The sequence below is a fragment of the Erpetoichthys calabaricus genome, chromosome 1 (genome assembly GCF_900747795.2).
Source record: "Erpetoichthys calabaricus chromosome 1, fErpCal1.3, whole genome shotgun sequence".
NCBI lineage: Eukaryota > Metazoa > Chordata > Cladistia > Polypteriformes > Polypteridae > Erpetoichthys > Erpetoichthys calabaricus.
The window spans coordinates 119,161,463-119,177,533 of NC_041394.2; the positions used below are offsets into that span (position 1 = coordinate 119,161,463).

Genomic DNA, 16,071 nt, shown 5'->3' on the forward strand with positions numbered 1-16,071 from the left:
TTTCTTAATTTCCTATTTTAATTTTTTCTTGTTTGTTCTCTCCTAAATACTAAATTCATATTTTGTTCTTTTTTTTTATCCTAAACTTGCCACAAACAGATTCTCCCCTTACTTTCATGCTCAATTTCAGGTTTATTGTCGTGTGTACATAGTACAATGAAATTCTTAAACCTTGGCTATTGTGAATGGTGCTTTTTTATCATGTGAAAGAACACGACACTACCGACACCAAATCCTGATGATGACATTACCATGTGACACAGCACATTACCAAACATATACAACTGAAAGAAAAAGACAGAAATAAAATCTAAAATGGCTAATGAAATGACAAAATGTGGAAATTGCTTCTAGATTATAGAATTGTGCATGTCTTTTAGTTTGTGTCAATTTGGTAAAAGTAAACTGATAATACAGTTATGGAAATACAATCTTTCAAGAAACCCAACAGTATTTTATTTTTGGTTCCTCTGCAATGTTAACATTTCAGTTTTACTGAGCAAAGTAAAAGAATAGCATTGTAGGTTGTAGCCTGCATGGTTCAGACTGCATCTTGAATTACAGGATACCATTGCCTGAAATGAAGCACACCATTTAGCCTGAGCTTTAAAAAAGTCGTGTACCATAAAATTGAGATGTTTTTTGATTTTGTAAGCATTATAAGAGAACTGCAAACATAGGTAATAGGTTTTTATCAAATGACAAAACAAGGTTTTTTTTTTCAAAGTTATCAGTTATATTTCTTTCTAATTATTTCAAAGATGTATAAAAATGTCCATTTCTAAAAATCATAATAAGCTGGCGGGATCTTGGAAATATTGTTTTTATAAAACTACTGTATATAAATGCATAAGCATGGCCACAGCTAAACATAGCATTCATAATTACTTTTGTCTAGCTCCAGATATCTCTACTCTCAAGAAGTGGAATGAATCAATAGTGACGCATAAAAAAATATTTTTCTGTTTCAATTCAGTTGAGAGGACAGCTAATTGTAATTTGCGTACTAACTTTATGTTTATCATAAGTCAGGTTTCACAACAAAAAATATTATATAATTAAAGTATGGAACAGATAAAGGCACGTAATTGAAAAGTTCAGAGAATGCCAAAACTTTGCAGACTTGCTGTGATAAATAAGACAGTCAGCCTGAGCTTTCTTGTTGTTGTTAATGACATTTCCATTTATTCAGCCTTCGTCAAATATGTTTTGGAGAGTGGCGGCATACTTCCTGTTGTCAGCCATGTCCTCTCTACATGTGACAAAAAATTACTACTACCAGTACTGCTATAATTATAGTTAGGACTGCATAGGCCATGTAGAAGTGGTTAATATTGATTTAAATTGATGTGCATAATGTGATTTTAAGAAGACACAAACTGTCAAATTATAATGCACTCAAATCCAACACGAGAGTAGCATGCAGAATTAAACAATCATCAAAATTTGTAATTTATTTCACCTCAGGGTGAAACAGCTAATGAAAGCAGACTAATGGACCAACTCTTTTGAGATCAATGCAAGGAACAAGTTTATCACTTTGTCTGCCTTTTATATGATAATACAGGTGAATTATTTGTATTTTCCACCTCTCTTATAATTGCATTTTCAGAAACATAATGGTAATCTTTTTTTAAAATATTTATTATTTGTCTTTCTTTAAAGAGTATGTGGAATGCATTCCTTCAATTTCCATTATGACTAATACTTAATTGTTCAGAAATATGATAAACTCTTCTGAGTGCTTCTATAGCTTGTATGAAATGAATTAAGAGAAGCAAAAATTGTTTCATAGCTAGAATGAGCAAAGTTACTTCAATAGCAGCTTTTTTTACATTTCTTTGCAGTGTGATGGCACAGATTTAACGCCGAAGATACAAGAGCTGAAATTCCAGTGCATTGTCTTTTTAAACATTCCTAGGTAAGACAATTTTCTAGAAAACTAATCAAAATTTCATCTGTCACTTAAATAATTTTCAAAAAAATATTGTCATTAAATCAAGTCTGCTACTAGCACCCTAAGACAATCCACAGGCAAAAGTGCATAAAGATAATTTATTTGACAGCATAGAAGGAAAAACATACAGGAAAAAGAGAAGCAACATGGTTATGTAAGAAGGTCATTCAAAATAGTTTTCAACATTCTCAATACTTCAGTCTATACTTCAGGATTACACAAAGTGTGGTATTTGTGATCTTGTGAAAAATTAAGCAATAATCTTTCATCAGTAAATTAACTTATTATTGAAATGTTTTAAATTTTTCTAAATGTATTTATTTTTATATTCTCAATGTAATCAAGATAATCATTGCTTTTTTATCATATTTGAAATTGTCTTTGTGCTGGGTGCTGCAAGCCTAGGTATAGGTAGCTCATTTTGCCCTGCACTTTCCTAAGTTTGCCCCTGGGTTTGTGTGTGCATGAATGCAGCCTGAACTTTCCAGTTAAGTAATGGCATTTGAAGGCTTCAGCACCAGCTCCTTATTCACAGCATCAAAAAGAGCACCATCTTTTTTTTTAATTGTGCATTTGCATTTCTGGTTCAAAGTTTCCAGTTAAAGCTATAAACTGTAAACCAGTGAAGAGGTATGAAAGTCCAGTACCATTCACTCCTTAAATGTAGCCACAGTAATTTGAAAAAATCAACATCAGGAATGCAATGAACATAAGACATTACACTGACAGGAGCTGAGCGGCATCTTGATCTTCACCCACTAATGATGAGGACTGCCTGATGATGGCACTGAAGTCCACATGGTGCTTCTCTTTCAAAGAAGTGCAGACTCCTTTTCTGGAGAGGACACAATGTCTGTAGATCATTTTTTCAGTTGTTTGCCGAGATCACACTGTCCAACAGAGAACTGACAGAACAGTAATTAGCAATACTATTGGACAGGACCAGATGCTTGGGTTTGAATCATACAGTGTATGTATTCTTCATGTTCTTTCTGTATTGTTGTGGTTTGTCCATTGTCATCTCAGAGCTGTTTGATTGTAAACCTGAGGTGTTGCTGTTTCAGTTTGGGCAATTCATAAGCAATACATTTTCCTGAGTAGTGGGTGATCATGAGGCGCTTAGTTTACTGAACATTTAATTCTACAGTATATTGAAGTTTTTTGTCAGTTGATAACTATGTCGGGGGTATCACAATGATCTTGACAGGGTATGCACCAATATAGTTTCATTCATTTTTTCTGTGACAACCATACATAAGTTTGAAAATACAGGAAGCAATCACAAAACTCAAGCGAACTGTTCTTCCTCATCCACACTACAGTACACCTCTTCAAAGAACTCAAAGATGTCATCTGTGGGAAAGATTTGGGAGTGACAAGGATATTACTGATTAGTAATAAGTAAAACATTTTATTTATAAAGCATCTTTTCCATTCTCAAGTGTACAGTGACTGTGAATCCAGGATTAGGATTGGTACAAGAAGAGGATGAATGCAATTATTTCTCACTGGTGCTAGCCAGATGCAGTTATCACAGATTACTGAGAAAAATGAGGATTGTGAAACCGTGTAGCCTGTGAAGTGATGCTGGCATGTGAAATTGGCATGATTACACTTTAAGAGAAGACCACAACCACAATGAAGCATATAAACCTTAAGACCTATTTATTGTTTTGACTCATGACAATCAAAAACAATTATTTCTGTGAAAAACTTACAGTTAATACATTTGTTTATCTTTTTTACTTCTATTTCTGGATAGTATTTTGTTTATGATTAATAGTCTTGCAATTTCATGTGTAACTGACTCCAGCTCACTATTTGACAATTCTTTTACTTCTTCATAAAAAAAATAAAAATAAACATGAGCAAAATACTGTTCCATGCAAATTTTTAAAATTCAATCAGTTTGGACCACTTCATCTGTGCCAAAATGAAATTAACAGATGTGCGATGTACACAGTGGTTGGTGTTTAAAAAGATGAGGTGTAGCAGGAGAGTTGTCAGCTTTTTTGACTTTTTAATGGGAATGGACTTAAACTTTCCTTCTGATGTGCTTTCTGTGAACTTCAGAGGTCACTAGTTTCATGGTTGTTTACCTGAACGTTTTCTGCAAATTTGTATTTCTCTCCATTTCCTTATCCTGATTTTTTGTAGGTGTTGTTTATCTGCTTTTGAAGCAGGCCAGCATTACAGCCATCTCTTGCTTTCAGTAAAATTAATTTCATTCAATACTTTTGGCTGTTTTGATCGTTATATTTTGGTACTATCATTTTGTTGACATGAGCTTTTATTTATTCTGATTATGGGTCGTGCAATTTTGTGTTTTTTCAGATGGCTGTAGCCATAACGTTATTGATAATGGTGTACTGTTGATAACATGACTTCTGGTATACTGAGGCATAACATCATCATTACAACACTATTGAAGATACTGAACATTATATGCAAGTAAATGCAAAACAGGATGTCATCTCCAAGTGTTTCTCAATCTTTTAATAACTCATGATGTGAATATCAACTGTACCTTAGCATACATCAATGCTAAGCAGACATCAAAGCAATCTTTTGTCTCTCATCATGTTCTGTCATTTGTATTTGGTGTGGTAGTAGCTGCAGATACAACTGCTATCTCACTTAAATGGATTGTTTCAGAATGTTTTCAATTCCCTAATGAAGACGTTAAATAGAAACAGAAATTCTCAGTGTTACTTCTAACATACATCAAACATAAGTTGCTGTAATCATTCTTTGGTGCAAATGTGATTGCTGGGAACACATGCAAAAATATAGAAAAAATGCATCTGTTTTTCTAGAATATTACTAAATATTTACTAGTCTGTAATGTTCTGTTTCAGGAACATCATATTATACAATGTTTTGTAAAAAAAAACCAAAAGAAATTCTTCCTGTAGATGAACCATGCAAAATCTCTGCCTTTTTGTAGTTAGCATACAACTTTGTTAATCAGGATTTCAGCTGTGTGTTGTGGTCAGAGTGGACACATAGTCTTCGGAAATGCTGTAATACAGTGGAACCACTGCTGTAAACAAAAATAACAGGCACACAACAAACAAATCTGGTTAGCATTCAGAAAAAAAATATGTGTGTTCTGGACATAACACAACAAAAAAAGTTTTTTATAGTCATATTTCCTTTAAATACGCCTGTATATGTAGAGAGAGTTTAAATGTCTAAATATTCAAATAGGCTTGTCTTTAAATAACTTCAGATTGACTATGTCATCTATCTGTAATAACTGATTTGCAGATATTGTGCAGGCACTATGCCCTGGGGAAATACAGGAGACCATCGAGATTTTGAACCACAACGACACGATGATGGCTGTATTGAGGTTATTGGATTTACCATGGCTTCTTTGGTGAGTAAAATAAGGAATCATTCAAATATTATTTAATGACACAGCAGCAATATATAAAAGGTGAAATTTGGCAGGGTGGTACACCTAGGGCAGTAAGTATCAATATATAAATATGTAGGGGTAAAAGAACCCCACAATAAAATAAACTAAATACCCCAAATGAAGATGCCTTGATGATTTTGATTGAAATTTGGTGACATTGTGGAAAACAGAAAATAAGCAGACACGTTTTTTTATTTGTTGATATTTCTCATTAATAATGCTTTAATTGAGTTGTACATTCTAGCTCTGTTTCCCATTTCACCATCGCACTGACAGAAATTTCATGGAGAAGCAGGGCATGCTGGTTTATACAAATGAAGGCCAGCTGCAGAAATGAAGTAAAAGGAGCAATAATCACAAAATCTCAAAGAAGACGCGTTTAGTGTGCTTGCCAGGGTCAGTGGCTGTGAGCATAGTCAATTTCACACAATTATCCAGTAAAAATGATATTTAATATATATTGCCCCCACCCTCTTTGTCTTTTCTGCAACCTTGTGTAAATGCCAGAGTGGGGACTGCAGTGTTGTTTTTTTTCCTTCCAACTCCTTGAGATAACAATTTTATTGTCTTACTCTATTGCATTTATCTTCAAGCAGTGGTTCTCAACCTTTGTGGCCTTGGCCGAGTTTAGCATTTGTGAATCAAACATGATTAAAAAAAAACATGATTAAAAGAGCAGGGAGAGGAGGGGTCCGCTTGGTAAAATGGGTGCAGTTAGAAACAGGGACAAATGCCACACAGTGTTGTCGATCGCTGCAGTGGGCCAGAGTTGTGTCACATGTGACAATTAATCTAAAATAAATGGATTACACAACATTATTTTTTAATCAGTGTTGTGAACACCAGGGGTCGCTGTTGTCCCATGAACCCAACAGATAGATACGCAGACACCGGGTAAAAGCACCAAGAAGTATTCTTTTTATTCTTTTTTCCCTCTGTAGTGCCTCTAAAGCACCCTAGCCACAGCAAACAGGTAATACAATAATAAATAAACACAATACTTTTCCTCCTCTCCTCCCAGCAGCTCTGTCACACTCTCTCCCAACTCCGGCTCCCTTGCTGGGTTCCCATCAGTCCTTTATACAGTCCTTGGCCCGGAAGTGCTTCTGTTCTTCCTCCCACATGACTTACTAGCACTTCCGGGTCAGCTGGAGAATTCAGGTGTTCAATCGGCCCAGAAGTACTTCGGGGCTTCCATTGTCATAGTCCATTACTACTGCCAGGCTAGGTGAGAATTTGTTTTCCCACCAACTTCCCACAGCATCCCCTGGCAGCACCCATGGTACCCAGCAGGACTGTGCTGCTGAACTCCAAGTCCCATAGTCCTCTGCGGGCATCCGGGGCACTACTGCAGTCCAGGAAAGCTGCCATCTATCATCTTGGTGAAGGCAGTGTCCTTGATAAGCTGCCTTCCCCCATCCTTCCATTACTGGGGTGTCGCAGCCGGGATAAACTGTCGGCCGTCCCTTACAGTGTATTGCCTTGTACTTTTAAAAAAGCCCACACTGCTGTCCAACTACATATTCTCTTTAAGTTCGCAATACCAATCAGTGATCAGCATTCATTGCTTTTTGAAGTTAAAAAAAAAAACAAAGAGGAAGTAGAAAAAGAAAATGAAAAAACACTGCAAATTAAACAATGAAGCCAAGCCACTTTTCTATGGCTGGCAGAGGTGCTGTTTTTCAGAATGTAATAAGAAGAGAACAGGATGGTGCTTTTGAGAGTAAAATTAACTAGTAAGTTTTGCTTTTTTGTTGGTAGACATTTTTTTCAAATCTACTATATAATAAGGCAGTACTAGTTGAGGCTTTGATGTTAATGAAGAGTTGTGATTTTCAGCAGTTTTTAGCTTTGAATGAATTGACTTTAAATCACTTTTGTAACATTACTGAATACTGCTTTAATATGAAGTTCTTCTGTAATCTTTTTCAAACGAACACCACCAAGAGCCGTATGTAGCAAGTTCAACAATAAATAGCTCAAGTGAACTGATATTAGTCCCTGATAAAAAATAAAAAATTAAAAGTAGTCTATTATATAAAATAAGAAGAAGGCCATAGTTGGACAGTGAAACATAAAGAGTTAATTGGTGTGATGGAAAGCAGGTTAAGGTGATTTAGGCATACGAAGCAAGAACTGAAGAAAGATGTGCACTGAAATGGTGTTAGAGGGGACGGGACAGGGGTAGGTGAAAGGGGGACTGGATGAATGTGGTGGTTCATGACCCGAGAGTATGGATTTCACTATGAAAGGTCAACGACAGTAAAAAGTGAAGGAATGGTATTTTCTTGGGAAAAGCTGAGTGGTTGTTGTTGTTACCTCGTGATAAAACAATAAATAAATACTTATATACAAGAAATAATGTGGCAACCTATTATTTCATTATTGCATTGTATGTTAAAAATCGTGTGAATGTTCAAGCTGTTTTGTATGAACTGTATATGTCAACAAAAGCAAATGTGCCATTAGCCAACTGCACTAGCACAATCTTTATTGTTACTGTAAATCAGATAAAGTATATTGATTTTTATAACTATGTCAGTCATTTCATGTCTTGTTAATGGTAAGCATTCTAAAACCTTTTGCAGTTCAGTGTAGCTTTTTGAAGTTAACTGTGAAGAAACCTTTCATACTTTTTCTATACTGCAAGATAATAAAGAATATTCCCAAATTTTTTGCAATACCTTAAAGTCACAAACTTGTCATGAGTAAAGGAAGCGCATGAATTAAATACATACAGTATCTTCATTGTATTAATGTTACCGTAATAGGATATCTCAATTGTACCAAAAGTGACAATGGTGATTCTTTTGGCACAAAAAATTTATTTAGTGTGCAACTCCCACCAATGCAGCCCAGAGACAGTGGCTAGGCTATTTAAAATTTATGATTGATAATTGAATTCTTCCCCTTTCAAAAATGTTTAGGAGGTTGCCACATTATTTCTTGTAAAAACATACATGTGATGTGTTCCACTTCGGTCAGTTTGTCTGCTTTAACATTGTCACCACTGACCCCCTTGCTTAATTCATGTTAGTGCCTGTGCCATGGTGTTAACCTCCAGTAGTAAAAAAAAAGCAGTAGTAACCATATAGAGGCAAAACTGATATGGTTCAGTCTAGTGCATAGTAACTGATTACAGAACATCACAAGCATCACTTGTTTGATTCAGACTTCAACTGCTGTTGTTATGAACGGTTTCATTTAGGCACAAGGGCAAGTATTGTTAAGATCACATTAGCATGTGACATCTAAGAGCATTCCATTAAAATGGTATCTTAATAGATGTGTCATTGAAATTCCAGAGAACCATTTATATAGAGTTGAGACTTCAAAACGGCCTTAACAAAAGCTGTCTGTCAGAAGACAAAAACTGGCCAACACCCATGTATTTTTACAGTTGCTCATTCCAAACATATAACTTCTTAAGAAATTATTAACATCTCTTTGTTTCTCACTCGGGCGGCACGGTGGTGCTGTGGGTAGTGCTGCTGCCTCACAGTTAGGAGACCCGGGTTCACTTCCCAGGTCCTCCCTGCGTGGAGTTTGCATGTTCTCCCCGTGTCTGCGTAGGTTTCCTCCAAAGACATGCAGGTTAGGTGCATTGGCGATTCTAAATTGGCCCTGGTTTGTGTGTGTGTGTGCCCTGCGGTGGGCTGGCACCCTGCCTGGGGTTTGTTTCCTGCCTTGCACCCTGTGTTGACTGGGATTGGCTCCAGCAGACCCCCGTGACCCTGTAGTTAGGATATAGTGGGTTGGATAATGGATGAATGTTTCTCACTCTTTATGAATTGCTCTTATCACTTTTATATAGGAAGAATTTTTAATGTAGCAACTTTACGCAATATAAAGTACAAAATTATGGAAATTAGTGTCATGGTTTTGAGACTAATAGGTTCCCTTTATTTAAAGAATCTATTCTAAAACTTGATAAAATTAGAATAAAAGCTAACAATCCATCAGTCAGTCAGTAAGTCACTTTCCAACCTGGTATATCCTAACACAGGGTCACAGGGGTCTGCTGGAGCCAATCCCAGCCAACATAGGGTGCAAGGCAGGAACAAAACCACAGGACACACACGCACACCAAGAACACACTAGGGACAAGTTAGGATCACCAATGCACCTAACCTGCATGTCTTTGGACTGTGGGAGGAAACCCATGCAGACATGGGGAGAACATGCAAACTCCACACAGGAAGGTCCCGGAAAGCGAACCCAGGTCTCTTTACTGCGAGGCAGCAGCGCTGCCACTGTGCCACCGTGCCCCAATCCATTAGTTTAAGTGGAAAACAACATTTAAATAAGAGAAGAACATAAAACAAAGTTTTCAGTTTTTTTTTTGTTTTGTTTTTTTGCAAATTTCATCTATCCATTTATGTTGTGTGTCTACTTCTTCAATTGCAGACTGCAAGGACAATAGCCTCGGTGTTCTAATCTGAATCTTAGAGTTATTTTACTTCTGTATCAGATATTTTTGATGGAGAAAAAGTTTTGAATGAATGTAGTGACTGGAAACCAGTACTAATAAAAGGATGAGAATATGTCTTTGGATACAACATGAACTACACATAACTTCAGCGGTTTAGTTAAAGTGGTCTCTTCTATTCACCACAGAGCATCAGAAATAATCAAGAGCTTATTCTGTCATGACTGGTTTTCTATGTATTTTTTTAAATTGCTTTTTAATTTTTCTTTCTGTTTTCCCTTTTTGTACTTATAAACACTTTGAAATCATTTCAGTTTTGTTTTTTTGTCTGGCATCACCTGAAACCCCCCTTACATATGACATACTGTTCAACATGTCTTGATGTCTAGTTTTTCAAGATGTTGAGCTTTTTGGGGTTCCCCCCTATTTTGACATTCTAAACCTGAAAAAAACTCCTTATTTGGACTATATTATATGCAAAAAAGTATAATTGTATGCAGAAAATTAATAACTAAGTAATTAAGTAGCCTTTGTCAGATTGCCTCAAATCTCACAGATTTACCACTGTTTTTAAGGTGTTTTACCATATAACCTCTCCCCACCTCCCCTTGTACATCTACAACCTCAGGCAATTAGGTGTAGTAAAAGACAAGTAGGAGTTAAGTTACACTTCAAATAATATATTATTGATAATGTTCATAAATAAAAACAATATACAAAGTACTGTTGAATATTGGCAACCATACGAACTGATAAATGGTGATGTGTAGTTTCAGGTGGCACACCGACTTGTTAGTTACTTAAAATGTCTCTAGTTAAGGCACCATGTTGTGGTCAGCTTTCTTCAGAACAGGCCACATGCCTGTCTCAATATGGCTGCTGAGCTGTGCTCTTCATTATGTTGTCTTTTTCAGTTCATGGTGTGAGATGGTCTTTCATCATTTTGGCAAGAGAGAGAGAGGGTGAGGTAAAGCAAGCAAATTTATAGCTTTTCTGTCCAACCCCTACAGGCAATAGGCCGTCGTGGTACTTAAAGGCTTTTGATACAAGCCAGTTCGAAACAGCCATACTTCAGACCAATGGGGGAATAGAACACCTTCACACTTCCACCCAAAACCATATGTTAAGGTAAAGCGTGGCAGTTAGGCAGCCTGGCTTTCCTGTGGGGGTTGAGAGAGAGACTTTAGCAGAGAAACACTTGCCAAACTGGTTTGAGGCACTTCCACCCAACCCTGTCATAATATTATCCAAAAAGGGGGAAAGGGGTTCTTAAACCATCAAACCATTGCTGTTATTATCAATGTTATAATAATGTAACACTAATATTACATTGCATTGTCTAAGTTACAAATAAAGACATAAAAATATTTGTCAATTTGTACACAAAATTTCACATCACAACAAGTGTCTTCAGCAAAAATGATCAAAAGGACTTGAAGTTGTGCATTCCACATCAACTGACCCTAGGGGTTCAGCCCCTAATGAAAAAGAAGGGTCCAAGTTACTCCTCTTCACAAAACGTCAGAAAAATGGGGCTATTTTGAGGTTTATGATCATGCATTTGATAATATTTTTTTATATTTGACTCTATATCAGTGGTCCAGGTTTATACTTCACACAATGCGACATGTGCTCCAGCGGATGCTACTGCTACACAAGCGTTGTACTGTTCATAATTGCACGCATACTTTACATAAATCTGGAAGATTCCACCAGGTGGCAGTGCAAGATATCATCATAGTGAGAACAGGTTCGGCTTTGCTGTGTTGTGAATTGCCTGAAACATCTACTAAATCCCGAGGACACCTTGCTGCAATGTCTCTAAAAGGGATGTTTAATGATTAAATCCTGCAAGCATCAGGCGCAAGACAGAAACAATCCCTGGACGGAGCTTCAGCTCATCACTAGGTAAACACAAGCACACACATACACTAGCATCATATTAGCGTCACCAAATCCCCAAACCTTCATGTCTTTCGAAGGAAACCAGAGCACATTGTTGAAACCCACCAGGAAAACATGCAAACTCCAGGCAGGAAATACAAGGGACATGACTCCCTGCGAGGCAGACCGTGCCGCCACAACATGTGTAATTATTATCAGTATTCATTATTTAAATGAAGTTAATGACTTATCTGTAAGATGTAAAATACATACTTTAATGCATTTCATCATGAAAATAATATCAAGTATAAATCTAAGGATTCTAAATGTGCAAAGAGCTGGAATATCATAAATGTAATGTGTTTTCTGTGGCAAATGCTGCTGTCAGTTCAGGAGGAAGCCCCAGAAGCATGTAGCAATTAACAACTGGGTCGGTTTTAAGATGACGTTTACAACAGTCTACTTTAATGATAAAGTAAACTAAAAGGTTAAAGTGGACATTTTGAGATTAAAGACGAAATATCCACTTTAATCACAAAATACACCTTTTCACCATGTCCTTAATTTTTTTTTTTCACATCGAACCATTCATCAAACATCAATGCAGGCAAAACGATCCTGGAGGACACACATAGCAGCTTTCTGTCACATGTTGATGGTAAACAGAGATTCTGACATCACATTCCGACTTTTATCACACTGCACCCTCCGACTTTTTGCTGGTACTGCAACTCGCACATGCGTTGCATTAATTTCTGAGAACATGCTCAGATGATGCGTCAAATGAATGCTGGAAACGCATGGCAGCCATGATGCGTGTGCGTACGCGTTCTGAGCGTGAAGTATAAACAAACCCTAAGAGCCATTCCCAGAAGGTAAAAAAGACAAATTTCAAACAAGCATGTTGGGTATTGTTTTAGTCTGTTTCAAAGTCATTGATTATGAATATAACATTATTTTTGATTTTTGATCCTATATTAGGGATGTAGCCTATGAACCTCATCAGAGTGTTAAAAATGACAAATTACAAAATTACAATTGAGAATATTTAGACTTTAAAGATTTAAATTGAAGCTCACATTTTAATATTTCAATTATCTGGCACAGCTATTCTTGTTTATTATGTACTTCAGCCTCATAAAATAAATGCCGGAATTGCAATACTCATAACATCACTGCCACAAAGGTATAAAGGTCTGCACTGTGCACTTCCTAGTTATCTAAATTTCAGGATACATTCCAAAGCTTTCACATGTCCAGTTTAATGTTTATTCTGTTCTTAGTGCTATTTGAAATAACCTTAGGTAAAAGATCAGGCTTTTTATAGTATCAAACCTCAGCTCTACTTTTGGACTTTTAATTCAGCTGTGCTTTATTTTACATGTAACACAATACATTCTGCTGAAAGTTTTGCACTCAAAGCTGAAATAGCCAAATTCCAAGAGCCAAGGCAGACTAGTATCTAATCACATTTGCTTGACAAAACCAAAGGAAACTTCAACTTCTCTCAGACACTCTGAATAACACCACCATGTTTTTCCTGGTCACTGTTGGTGTCTTGTGTATAGCAATGATGTGTTGTTGCCAATAATTTACTACCTAACATTCTATATGGAACATTATTACCGAGCCACTAACTAAAGGTGTCAATAGTGTAGCTGCTTTGCAGAAGTTTGAGAAAACAATTTCAAATCATGGTCAGTGATCGGTTATAAAACATTTACTTGGTAGTTTGGAATTTTCATGTGCTTTTTCAGTTTTCAATGAGTGTATTGAGTAACTTGTTGTGGTTTTATTTTTTATTTTTCTGGTTTTGATCCCGTTCAAGCTAAGGTTTATTCAGTGCTTCACTTCTGATCCAACTCACTAAATAATCTAGCAAATTCCATGTTTACTGTGAAAACACAAGCTCCTAGCTGACAGATTTACATTAAAAGCAATCTCACAAATCACAGGGTAATTCTTTATCTTCACAGGGGCACAGAGCCATTCATATTTTCATATACATATATACTGCAGGAAATTCACATTAAACAGGCTGAAGTGTGTATGACAGATAGACTGCTCATGAACTGGTCTCCTTAAATGCTACCATATTGTTTTACTAGAAGTTAAAACCCCTGTTAAAACCCCTGTAGACAGACTATAAAAGATGTGTAATAGTAGCAGAATACAATCATATGAACTAATGTTTGATAAGAATCAAAATAAAACAAAATAGTTTAGTTTGACATACAAATTAGCTCCATATTATTAGACTTGTTACAATTCTGAAAAAAAAAATATTACAATTGACTGTAAACATATAGTATAGTCCCCTATGGACTGAAATGTGTAGCTATTGTCTTCAGCCTGACCACTTTTGAGTCAAACCTTCTGAGGTTAAAGATGATGTGAAAATGGATAAAAGCAAATGAAGTGTTTGTTAGACAAGTAGAGTGCAATGAGAGTGTTGATGTTTCCGTTTTGAAATTAGAAACAGATGATGCTTTCTCAACCATAAAGAAGAAGACCACAGGAGAGAAATACAATTGCATAAATTACAGTGCATTCAGTCTCCAAAAATTGTAGGTGATATGACTATAAAGCTTCTATCTCATTATCTTCCTACTTCTTAGATTCATTAAGAGTCCTGATATGAGTTCTGAAGTAACAGGATATTTGCAGCCTCTTAACTTATAGAAAAATATCAAGAACAGTGCCATCCTCTCAATATGACCTTTGTAAAATCAAATTGCTTAAATCAGAATATAGCAAAGACCTGTGGAGGAACTTTTTTAATGACATGTAGACAGCAGTCTTAATCACTGAGCCCTTAGGAGTCAGTTTAGAAATAAAGCAAAATTGTACCATTGCCTTAACTCATTTTTTACACCTCCTGGCTGCTTGTCTACCAGATGGAAGTTCTTAGTTTTATTTCCAAATGCAACTCAACAACAACCCAAGAAATGTCATTAGGTATTAGTTTGTGTTTGATGTCACACTAGTGAAATCTGCAACTTTTAAAGAAGACTGTCTGCTTTAAGTGGATAGACTATCAATCATAATCATTTGTCATCAGCTATTTTTGAATTGTTACATTGTGCATATCATAGATACCAGGCACTCAAAGTAGATCTTTTGTATTTTTGGTTTTTATGTTACATTTTTTCTTTATTTATACTATGTTTGTAATTATTGTATATTGTACAGGGTTGAAAATTTGAAGTGCGATTCAAAGACTGTAAGTACTATGCTAATATAACCTGGCGTAAACATAAAGATCAGAAGTAGGAGTGATAAACCAATATGCATTGATCCATGTCAATAATACTGTACTACTCATCTCAACTATCCAACTCTCATCCATCCTTTGACCAGCTATGGTGATTTTAAGTTGGCCTCATAAATCATCTTTACACCTACCCATTAGTTCCATCTAAGAGATAGCTTGTGATGATAATGATGAATCTAAATTAAAGTGCCAATACAAGCTGTTAAACTTTTTGTATCACTTATACATTCACCATTCCAAGGCCTTGATGGAATCCACATTGCCCTTCTTGGATCAGAGGTTCCATGACTGAGCAGAGTCTCCTTTCTAGTACCCTGATATAAGCTTTTCCAGGAAGGCTGAGAAGTGTGATTCCCCAGATAGTCATGAGGATTTTGGAGGGGGTATGGGAGTACAACTAATCGGTCTACATGTGCTGTGTGGACTTAGAGAAGGTGTATGACTGTGTTCCTTGAGGGATTCTGTCGGGGGTACCGGGACAGTATGGGGTTCTGGGGCCCCTAATAATGGCTATTCAGTCCCTGTATAATCACAGTGAGATCTGTGTCCGCAAACTCTGAAAAACATCAACACTGCTCCCAGTGGGTGTAGGACTCTGCAAGGGCTGTGCTTTGGCTCCTATTTATGTGATTATCATGGACAGGATATCAAAGAGCAGTTGGAAAAGGGAGGGTGTCCAGTTCAGTGGTCTTACCACTGCTCTTTGCAGACAACGTGATCCTGTTGGCTTCATCAGGCTGTGAACTATAACACGCACTGGGACAGTGTGCAACCGAGTGTAAAGCATCAGGGGTGAAGATCAGCACCTCCAAATCTGAGGCCATGGTCATCAGTAGGAAAAAGGTGGAGTGTTCTCCCCAAGTAGGAAGTGAATTACTACATCAAATGAAGATTAGGTACCTTGGGGTCTTGTTCACAAATTAGGAGAAAATGGATGGTGAGATGGACAGACAGATAGGGGTGGCAAGCGCAGTTATAAGGTTGCATTACCAATCTGTAGTGGTGAAGAAGAAGCCATGTCAGAAGGCAAAGCTGTTAATTTACCAGTTGATCTATGTCTCTATCCTCACCTATGATCATAAGCTTTGAGTAATGACCAAAAT

At 36.6% G+C, this 16,071-nt stretch overlaps 1 protein-coding gene across 9 annotated transcripts in view; it reads left to right on the forward strand.

Moving 5' to 3' along the window:
* The window catches only part of dgki (diacylglycerol kinase, iota), a 268,192-nt gene that overhangs the window by 206,744 nt on the left and 45,377 nt on the right, over nt 1-16,071 (forward strand). For all 9 annotated transcript variants that reach the window (XM_051933240.1, XM_028805890.2, XM_051933243.1 and 6 more), the window contains 2 exons: nt 1,848-1,921; nt 5,228-5,339. In XM_051933240.1, coding sequence (XP_051789200.1) covers nt 1,848-1,921; nt 5,228-5,339 — 186 coding nt within the window. The remainder of the gene's footprint in view (nt 1-1,847; nt 1,922-5,227; nt 5,340-16,071) is intronic.